The following is an 11,839-nucleotide window of genomic DNA, read 5'->3' as shown; positions in this document are numbered from 1 at the left end:
TTGAAATGGGATGTCTTAAAAAATAGGGCTTCTTTAGTATTGTATTTGGGTGTGAATCCTGATTGACTTTTTCTTATTTAATTTGGATGGGCTATCAGCTTACCAAGGATTTTTGCTCAGGGGGGCCTCCACGGCTCCACCATTGTTTGCCAAACAACTAGTGAAAACTTTTAAAAAACCACCAAACCTTAAGCAAAAGAGTTTACAGCAACCGCAACCACCATATTCCACACAATTAGGGTCAATCACAACTCTAACACAAGTAAAATACATAAAAGTTTACAAAGAGATATATTAAAATCACCAGAAAGCGTCAAATTTCATGTTTGTATAACTCCAAATCCAGACGTTAAATCAAAACTCAACCACTAGATTAAAGATCCACACATCCTCCACATCCTCGTGCATATTGACCAAAAAATCAAGTTAGAATGGTAAACCTGAAGATTTAAATATATGAATATTGATTGTTTAAATATGAAAGCAAGTTAGAATGGTATACCTGAAGATCTTCAATTTAACACGATTTTCTGCTTCGAATATTCTGAAAGTGTTCAATGATATCTTCATTCAATTGTAGCAAAAACTTCCTTTCAATGTAACCACCAAGCAATTGTTCATCCAATCGTCTCCCATTCGATTACGCAAACTATTTTCACAAGATTCATTGCAGAGAACACCCTTTCACTGTTGCAGTAGCCACAGGCAAAACCAATGCTATTTAATAGCAAGAAACTTTGTTGTAAGCAACATCCTTCTTAAACTCACCTTTTTTTTAGCAAGGTCGGCAATCCCTTCGACATGAGTGAAATTGGCATTGGTGCTAACATCCTCATAATAGTTTTCAAGTTGATCATCGAGCAACCAAATATCGTGTTGAGGAAAATCGGTAGGATAGAACTTTGCAAATTCAAGTAATCTATCTTTGTTAAATGCAACAAAAGAGTTACCTGGATCAAGAGATGACATACATTGAAGCAACCTCATATTTACTTCATCAAAACGATTATTGAGTTCTTCTTGAATGTTTATTCGTAATTGGCGCAATCCCCCATTTTGTCCTCCCAAAGTTATCTTCCATATTCTCCAATATTGGTATGTCATTATCTTTACACATATCAGAAGCTTCTTTTAACAATATGTCGAAGCAAATGTCTTCATTTCTCATTTTATGCAATCGACGTTTCAAAATTTGTACAAATTGTATGGCATTAAGAAGATCCTGATCTTTTCTTTGTAATGCTTGTGACAGTTCATTTGTGATTCCCAATACTCTTTTCATTAAGAATAACAAAAAGACGAATTCAAAATTCTCCATGATTAGTAATAAACTCCTTGCTTGACTTTTGTTTTGCCAATCGTCTCCTTCAATCTCAATCACCCTAAGCACATCAACAACAGAAGAAAATAAATTTATGACATTATGAATTGTCCCTATGTGTGAACCCCAACGTGTATCTCCTGGTCGTTTAATAGTGTATTCTTGATTCAAACCTCGTCCCATATGAAGATCACCATTAGAAATCAAAGATATCACATTTTCATATTGTTTATCACGGAGAAGATCTCTGCGCTTACAAGATGCCGCTATAGTGTTTGAGATTGAAAAAATTCACCTAATGTCGAATGGTTACTTACAACTTTGACCAGTGCCAGTTAGAGTTGATGAGAGAAACAATGAATGTAGAAAGCTGATTTATTTTCTCTCAATATCAAAGTCTTCAAACCATTGAACTCACCTCTCATATTGCTTGCTCCATCGTAACCTTGCCCCCGTAAACTTGTCAAACTCCATCGTAACCTTGCCCCCGTAAACTTGTCAAACTCAATCCATGCTTTACAAAAAAAAGCATCTATTGCAATTTTCAAAGACTTTGCAGAAGTATTCTTAACATGCACAACCCCGATAAAACGTTCAATAACACAACCTATGTTGTCCACATAGCAAAAAACAGTAGCCATTTGTTCTTTCAATGCCACATCACGAGATTCATCAACTAGTAAAGAGAATGGTTGTTTATCTTTCACAATTTCTGCAATAATTTTCTTGGTCGTCAAATGAGCACAAACACTAGTTAATTCCCTTTGGATGTTGGGGGCCGTCATTTGATGGTTTTTCGGAGCATTTTCCAGCACAACTTTTTTTATGTCATCATTATGATTGGATAGAAACTTCAATAGTTCCATAAAGTTACCTTGATTTTCAGATTCAATCTACTCGTCATGACCATGAAATGCCAATCCTTGATGTAANTTCTTTTTTTTTATTACTTTAATTTTTTTGACCTTTGACTTTGACTAGACTTTTCCTTTTTTTTTTTAAATATTACTTAAGAATAATAAAAAATAAAAAAAAAAGTTAAAACAAACTCTCAGACAAACACAACAGGCAAGTCACGGTGGCGCAGCAACAGCCGATCAGAGTTGCTGGAAATAGATCGGGGTTGACGTCAGTAGGTCAGCGACATTAGCAGCAATTGGAGATGGTGGCGACAGTGGTTGAGACAGTTGCAAATCGACGACAAGACAACGGCAGATTGGCAGTTTCTCGGGGACAAGCTTTAGCGTCGATCTGGGTTTTTTTCTGTTGATCTGGTTTCTTCCCTTCTTGGCTCAACGACGACAACGTGGTGGTGTTTCTTGGTGATTGAAGGTGTTTGGGTGATGATGTGGATTTGCGACCGATGTGTTGAAGATGGTTGGAGTTGTTAATTTGTTTTGGATTGGGTTTGATGGTATGGATTTGATGGCTTTGATTGGGTGTCTTGGTGGTGTGAGTTGCTTCGAACAGATTGGTGGTATGGGTTGGATTTTCGATTGGAATGGATTTCTGGGTATGTTCTGGAAATGTAGTAGAATGACTAATGGTTTAAGTGAAGAATTGTGGTTTTGATGGCTATTATTTGAAGTTGCGATGGTTGGAGAGTTAAATATTGGTTGGATGATGATTGATGTTTGATGGTGGTGGAATATTGGTTGGTTTTTGGCTGGAGGTTTGTGTATTTGGCAGATTTGATAAGGGCAGGATGGTGTTTTCTAGTGACCAAAGTTTGGAGGATTGGCTGGTAGGTTGAATTGGGGTTTTTTTTTTTTTTTTTTTTTTTTTTTTTTTTTTTTTTTTTTTTTGGTGTTTTGCAGCGGCCAGTTGGTGGCTGGGTTGGTGATTTTCAAAATTTAGATTGCCCCGTTTTCTCTGTTTCGGATTGACGATGGCAGATGGTAGGATTACTCCCTAGTTAATTTCCTGGCGATTACTGTAGAATGAGCAATTTTTTAGATTAGAGAGTGGCTCTGATACCATGTTTGAACGAAGAATTGTAGGTTTATCATTCATATCTTTACACTCATGATTACAGGTTTTTATAGGTAGAATACGCTCTACGTAATCTCCTAATTATGTCAATACAATATACTGACATAATTAGGAGATTATAGGATATCAAATACATTATGAATATCCTAAGACTAACATAATTAAGAGATTACAATATATTCCTGAAATATTCAGTAAATCTCAACACCCCACTATTATCTCAGAAACCTTAATGTTTTTATGCTACTCAAATCATTTTTTAAACAAAAATATAGTTTAGTGGAGGAGGGTATATTAGGACACAAGCAATATAAAACTGTAAGTTTTTAATTGTTTCACATATAAATTTTTATTATTTTTGTAGCTATTTTAATCTATATATTTTTTGTGTTGTTTAATTGTATTATATTCTTGAGATTATTTGTAAAGCTATTTTTAGCTTTAATTCTTTTATGAACTTTCAATTTAATTATTTAAATTTTTATTTTAAGAATAATAACGGTGGAGTATATAACATAGGTGAAGAGAATGAAATGTTAACTCTTCTATATATGAAAATTGGAATGAAGGGCATTTATGGAATTCATAGGGTGTTATAAGAAAAAAAAAATTAATTTTAAAACTTTGAAATGGGATGTCTTAAAAAATAGGGCTTCTTTAGTATTGTATTTGGGTGTGAATCGTGATTGACTTTTTCTTATTTAATTTGGATGGGCTATCAGCTTACCACGACAAATAATTAACTTCAATTTAAAATTTGCAAAACTTGAAATATATATACTTAGGGACTAAGTAAAAAGAAGAGTTCGACATTAACGTGCGAATGTTGGAGAAGTTAGAAGGATTTACATTTGAAACTAAACTTAGTGAATAAAGATTGTAGTGTGAAAATGAACTCCAATAATACACACTTATGTTAAAACGTGTGGTGCAAAATGTTAGAACAGCTAGCCTTGCGCTCTAAGTTATGCCGCCGACTACCATTTTCGAACTCTATAAATATCTCCTCCTAATTAGTTTATCTCATACTTCATCTTCAATTCCATATTTAAGAATATTTCTCTTAGGGATAAACACTATAAAAAAAAAAAAAAATGTCGCACCACGGACATAGTTTTTTTCATCATAATCAGTCACCTCAATGTAAGGGACATCAGAGGCGGCATGGTCATCATGGCCATGGTGGAAACTTCGGCATACATGGTCATGGTCATCATGGAGGACATGGTCATGGAGTAATTTTTTCTCATAGCCACCACGGACATCATCACCATGGTGGACACGGCAACTTTGGAGGGCATCATGTAGGGCATGGCCACAGTGGGGGACATCTTTATGTGCCCAGCCATGCTCATGGAGGAGTACATGTACATCTTCAAATGCATGGTCATACTCACGGTGGAGGACATCATCATCATCACCCGCATTAGCTATTGTAATGGAGGACTAATATATTTATGGCCGCGAAATAATACGCAGAGTGACACTATGATTTGGTTGAATTCTCTTGTATTAATGGGTGTTTATGTCTCAAAAAGAATTGGATTCTCAATTCTATAATCATGTATGGCAATTGCGTTCAAGGACCAGACTGTACTATTTTTATTGTACTTTATTATAATATAACTATAGATATATACTAGAATATAGCATCAAGTTTTTCATGTAGCTTCTTTTCTTTCTGAATTTTTATTTTTAATATTGCCTTCATCAATAATTAGCCGACTATTGCAGTAATATAAGACATTTGATTATCCTTCTCAAACCAGAATTATAAAAAGTTGCCAAATTCTTGTTCCTTATTATGGAGTTTTAAGTAATATTTTATAGATATCCATTTGGCATAAGAATTTTACGACCTAATTAATAGTTCGTCTCCTTCTACGTCAAGAGATTAAACAGCTAACTCATACTTCTCTTATCTCTAGTTTTCTTCTTTCATCTTGTTGCATTAAAAACCAGTCTTTAATAGTTTACACAAATTAAAAATAAATATTCAAATTTAATAGGATCAACTTATAATATACATATATAGTTGTTTCCGCAATTGAAAATTGGAAAATAAATATAACTTGTCATAATATTCTAAATAAATTGATGAATAAAATTATTGAATGCGGGTGGGAATAAGTATTTTTTCCTTTTAATTTTCTTTTAAGTCACTAAATCCGTCTTAAGTAAGTTTATATAAGATTTAGTCATAAGGTAGTTGCAGGTCAAGCCTAGGGCAATTATATAAGGAATAATTATTTGTGCATCAAGTAAACGGCATATTCCCACCCAAAGTTTGGCGAAATCCTAAGTTGACACCTCTAGCTCTATTTATTCCAGATTTCCACCCTTAAAGTGACATTGTCAATAATTTTTAGGTTACATAGGATGCAATTACTATAATGCCCTTAACAAATAAATTAATAAATTATATTTTAACCCCTAAATTAGTATAATTATAATTTACCATTTTATTTTCAAATAACTTCAATAATACCCTTGATGATTGTGCACCCTTTCAATTTTTGCCCGATCTAGGTTGTTTTCGATGGTGTTGAGCTTTCTGGTCACCTCTATCACCTTCCCCATAATCCGTCATCCAAAACCCCTCTGGTTCTTGACTCATTGGCCCCTCCGATCGCCAACGCCATTAGGTTTAGGGTTTGCAGTTCTTCGTTGGATTCCGGTCAATTTTGACGGTAAAAATCCAATTGGACACCACCATTGCAACTATTGTCTCCAACTCTACAAAACCCCTATGTCCCCACCAACCATTTAGTCATTGTTCGTTAGCCGAGAGGTTCATGTTCATCACGTTTTTTTGGAGCTTCCATGGTTGGCAAACAGTGAGTTGTTGTGGTCGAGAAGGTTAGGGGTTTTGTAAGGGGAATGTGAGGAATCAAACGGTGGTGGTGATTGGGATTGTTGCCGCTCAAAACGGCTAAAAATCGACAAAAAAGAGTCGCATGTCACAGTTGTCGTGGCCGACGATCGACGAGTGATGAGGGGTTTTGAAGGGTAAGGTTTTGTAGAGGGGAGGATGGGGATTCAAATGGTGTGACAAAGATGATTTTAGGTGGAAGAATCGCTGGAAAATGGTGAAAAACATCAGGGGTGACGTCTGCTAACGTGCGTCGGAGCATTATTAGAGGCGACGATCTGCTAACGTGTGTCGCCTCTTGCAAAATGACCTGTTTACCCCTTTATCGTAATACCAAACAATTTTCCATCACTTTAAGGGTGAGAATCTAAAATAAATGCAACCACGAGTACCAACTTGGGATTTCGCCAAACCTCGAGTGAGAATATGTCGTTACTCTTTGTGCATCCGATGCACACACAGTCACCTAATAAAGATGTGCCATACAAGACTAAAAAATAATACAAGTTCTACCCTACAATAATGATAATAATAAAAAAAAAAACCACAAATTATTTTTTATTAGAAAAAATATTTAAAAAGTTAAAGAAAAAATAATTATTAAAATTTTAGTAAACCAAAAATAATAAAATTAAGAAACCATCAAAATTTAAAAAACCTACAAAATATTAAAATAAAATAAAAATAAAAAGCAAGAGAATTAAACAAAATAAAATAGTTGAAAAAAAAAATAAAAATAGGTGATCAGTTACAAGTGGGCTGTAACCTGTAACACAATAGCCAACCATGACTTGGTTGACTTTGTTAGCCAACATCTGATATGTGGTCTGCCTAAGTTTCTAGCCACGCAAGGTGCAACAACTTGGCCTCGCCTTGGTCTAGCTAAGCCAGACCACGCCATAATGTGGCAAGTGGCCTTGTAAGTGGCATGCTCGATGGTCGCCCTTTTTATTTTCATTGTTTTGGGCTTTTCTAATTTTTATTTTGTAGTTCTTACTTTTTTAAATTAGGCTGCAACTTAATTTCATTTTCCCCTATGTGAAACCTAACTATCAAGCGGCATAGTTAGACATATAAACGAGTCGAGCCGAGTTGAGTTTTGGCTATTCAAACTCGACTAGGCTCCTACAGTGTCAAGCTTGAGCTCGAACTCAAGCTCAGTCGAGCTTGAGATGTCGAGCTCAAGCTCGAACTCAACATGGATAAAGCTAGCTTGAGCTCAAGCTTTTGCTTGCTAGATCCAGTCCTGAATCATTGAAAGATGTCATTTTTGCTTCAAAATCATATTTTTTGAGGAAAATCAAGAAGTTCTTCAACCTATCTTGGCACCCCTGTCTAATGACACAAAAATCAACGCCAATGAGTTGTCGCATTAGCCTCATCGTAACCAACCCATATTTTGTAAACAAAAGTTGAAAAAACTCACCAAGATTGAAACTTCTGTGGAAAATCATATGCTTTCAAGAACCCCATTTAGTGAGACTCGCTCATTCACCACTCAGACGGAACAAAAACTATAGTCATAACATCGCCGAAAACAACCATCGACTGGACCCAACGGCTGAGACCGAGGCCAAATGAATCCCAGGTGCGGAAGAAGATAATGAAGTAATTAAGCAATTGAAGAAGACTTGGGCAAAGATTCAAGTAACAACAACCCCCTTGTAATTAAGCAATTGAAGAGGACTCAGGTAGAACCGAGAAAGAAGTACGATGCCATAGATATTTGGCTTTTTTTAATTGGAATTCAATTTTTAACATATTTGGGAATAGGGGTGTGTTTGTCATATTTATTAGCTGATAAATTACATATACCCCCTATTAGTTGCAAAACTATCATTTATACCCTTGAGCTCACTAAAGCTCACGAGCTGGTCGAGCCAACTATCGGGGAACTTGAACTCGGCTCGACTCAATGGTTGAGTCGCTTGAGCTCAAGTTGAGCCCAAGCCCCTCATGAGCAACTTGTCTTGGCTTGGTTGATACCTATAAGGACAACTATTTTAAAAAAGTTTCACATATGAAAAGTATCACATACATGCATGCTGTTAATCAAAATTTTGTTAAATTTAACCGAGAAAGGGTAGTTTAGGTCGTGTCTGGTAGGCTTTTTTTTTCACTTTCCTATCCAATCCAATGAAATAATTAACTTTTCTATTCAACTCAAAATTCAATCATATTCTATTTAACTCAAAACATTTAACAATTACTTTTCTCAATAAAAGTTTATAAATTAACAAAAATACCCACACCCACCCAAGCCACTGTCACACGCCAACAGCCACTACCACTGCTACCGCCAACCATTGTCGGATGCCGGCACCGTAATGACGCACTATCAACTAGATTTGGCCGTTTCTGCGTCGATTTGTCCATTTCTGACCAAATCCACCATGGATCTGGCCCGAAAAGGTTGTTGTCGACGACTAGAACTTTAGCTGTGGATCTAGTATTTCTAGCCAGATCGGCGTATGACTGGCCAGATTCAGCCAGTCGTGCTCCATTCCAATGACTTCTAGCCACTGTCCGGCGATGGTGCTGATTGTCGGTAATAGTTGGGTGGGTGGGGTGTTTTTGTTTAAAAAAAATTGTGGGGATTTTTAGTTAAATTAACAAATATAGGGTGTTAAAAAAGAATCTAAATATTTTCCAGAACACATTCTCTCAATCCTATCCTATTTCATTAAATACTATTCTATTATAGAATGCTATTCTAAAAAGCCTACCAAACGCAGCTTAATCTTTTCAAAACACATTTAGTTAAAAAAGTTCGATCTTTCTTTTTCTTCCCTCCCCCGTCTCCTCTCTCATTCTCTTCTTCCTTTCTCTCTTCTCCCACTCCCTCACGCTACAAAAACCGCCATGTGAACCTTATTTGTGGCCCGCTACAAGAGCACCCAGTGTCGGCCTTAAGCTCCGACGTGACACTCTCGCGGTCGCGGCTAGTCAAATCTAGCTAATGCTTGAGGCTCTTGCGTCCGGCCACAGGCACCATCGCAAGAGCCAGACGCCAGCCAAATGTGGGCAAGTTTTACACCCTTAAATTCGGCCATGTTACTTTTACGCTCCCGCTTCCTTAGTCAAAAACTTTGATGGCTGCCATTTTCATTCTGTGTTCTCTTTTGTGTTGGGTTGTTACTGTTGCTTTGATTTGAATTTGTCTTTTATTTGAGTTAAGATTGTGTACTTGGCTTTATGAAAGCTTCAACTGTGTGGCGCTTGTTGTGAGGTTGCTTGCGTGAATTTAAAAGTGAGAGGTTTGATGGTTCGAAGTGATGGTTATAGTGGTTTAGAAAAAGAAAGTTTCATGGAGGAGGAAGATGTGTGGTTTTCTTTCTTTGTTTGCTAGTATATGGAGATTGGCCTTAAGAAAATATTGATGGGTGGTTTCACATTGCTGATGCCATGGCTGGCCAACATTGGCAGTGCTAGGATTTCATCGAAGGAGAGGAAGAAATCCAGATAGCAGGAGCCAGATTGCAGGTTTTCAAACCTGCAGGGCATTACACTTTTACAGGGATATTTTTATAGGTTTTCAAACCTACAGGGGCTCGTTGGTAAAGCTTAGGGGCGGATAAGATATTTCCCAAAGGGTAATAAGGTTATTTAATCCTTTTTGAGTTGACTGAACCAACCGCGTCTTAACGGCAAGGGTGTTTTTAATAGTTTACAATAATTGTTGTGCCTCTTGATACTTAGGTATCCTATAGGGGGCATAAAAAATTAAGCCCTTAAATTATTATTAGTTTAATCATAATTTATTTTTTACTTGTCTTATATGTTTACCTTTTCCCAAATGTTAAATCAAACACCGTTCAACTGCCATTCTTGTCCTACTTACCCTATGGTCATCCATATTTAAGTTTGGTCATATCTTTCAGAAAATCATAAAAAATTTCCATTACAATTTCTCAAAATTTTAGAAGCGTAGGATGTGTTCTTTTATGAATATTGTGTATCCCTTTTTTATTTTTTAACAAACATTTAAAATGATTGGAAAAGACAAAAAATGAAGATGCGTCTCACATGTTTGTCTAGAAACACATTTGAAAATGCAAAAAATGAAAACATGTTCAACTTGTTTGTCTGAAAAAACTTGGAAAAGAATGAAAATATGAAATTAATCATTGCCTTAAATAATAAAATCCCTTCAGATTAACACTTATTTTGTTCATCGCAAAGAGCTTGTCTGAAATACGGAGGCGAAGCTAGGAATGGACATGTTGGGGCAGTTGCTTCCACTGATTTTTTGAAAAAAAAAAAAAAAAAAAAATTTACCTTTTATCAAATTAGCCCTTGTCTAATAAAATGTTAAGACATTCCTTGTTTATTATACAAATTAAAGAAAGGTACCCAGATAGAAAATTATTTTGTATACTATTTCTCTTAAATTAAGCATTTTCTTTTCTTTCCTCTATCCTCCAAAAAAAAAAAAAAAAGTCCAGCTTAGATATTTACCTATTTCCATCTCGTTCTTTCATCTCTTTAATATTTTAAGAATTAAAGAATTATAACGTGCAATGTAATAAATTTCAAACAACCCCTATTGTCGTAATTAGACAGAAGCATTTATAATTATTAAAATTCACAATAAAGGACAAAAATTCCATACTGAAAAAATGACACAAACCGACAGACAATATACTTAAATTTTGCTGAGCAAATTAAACAGTTAAACATACTTGGGGAATAAGAAACATAAGAGTTGCACTACCATGTGAAACAGATAGTGCTCATTAATGTGTGAATGTCAATAAGTTTGAAACTTACTTAATGATTAAGGAATGTGAAAATGAACACTCATCTTAAAACGTGTGGCTCAAACTGTTAGCCTTGTTCTCCAAGTTATGGCACCGACTCCTATTTTCAAACTCTATAAATATCCCCACTCCTCTTCTTCATTTATTCATCTACATCCATCATCTTCAATTCAAAATTTCTCTTCACGATAAACACTTAGAAAAAATGTCCCACGACGGACAAATTGTTGTTTATCATCATCAGTCACCTCAGGGCGAGGGACCCCAGGATCATCAGTCACCTAGCAGTGAGGGACACCAGGGCGAGCATGGACATCATGGGTGTGGTGGACGATTCCGCAGACATGGGCTTGGTCATCGAGGAGGGCATGGCCGTCGTCACAGAGGCAGACACTGCGGAAAGCAACTCATGGGAATGGTACAGTCACATCGCCACCACCATGGACATGGGAAAAAACTCATTGGAATAATTATGTCTCATGGACATCATCACCATGGTGGACACGGTCACTTTGGAGGGCATGGCCACCGTGGCGGACATCTTGGCGGCCTTTTCCACCATGGGCATGGAGGACCAGGAGGTGCTCATTTCGAAATGCATGGTCATACTCATGGTGGAGGACATCATCACCATCGCCATCGTCATCATCCACATTAGAAAGTCAAGGAGATTGTGGTGGGATATATATTATACGCAGAGTGATTTGTAGCAGCGAATAACAAGCAGAGTGTGAAAACTACTGTGATTTGGGTTTTAATGTTGAATACGAAGAATAAACCCTGGTATTAATGGGTTTTTATTTGTGAAGAAGAATTGGATTCTCAATTCTCATATATGTATGGCTATAGCCTTTTGTTTGTTGTGTTGCTGGATCAGACTTTGTACTAATATTA

The 11,839-nt window shown here is 36.2% G+C and overlaps 1 protein-coding gene across 1 annotated transcript; it reads left to right on the top strand.

Annotated features, from left to right (window-relative positions):
- Positions 1–11,150: 11,150 nt before the first annotated feature.
- LOC116124275 (histidine-rich glycoprotein-like) lies at positions 11,151–11,603 on the top strand. The gene has a single exon (XM_031409969.1). The coding sequence runs from the start codon at positions 11,151–11,153 to the stop codon at positions 11,601–11,603; it is 453 nt and encodes a 150-aa protein (XP_031265829.1).
- Positions 11,604–11,839: the final 236 nt, after the last annotated feature.

This window comes from Pistacia vera, unplaced genomic scaffold, assembly GCF_008641045.1.
Source record: "Pistacia vera cultivar Batoury unplaced genomic scaffold, PisVer_v2 Contig1034, whole genome shotgun sequence".
In the NCBI taxonomy this organism is placed as follows: Eukaryota; Viridiplantae; Streptophyta; class Magnoliopsida; order Sapindales; family Anacardiaceae; genus Pistacia; species Pistacia vera.
Note: the sequence above shows the minus strand (reverse complement) of the source record. Positions and strands in the feature narration are given on the sequence as shown.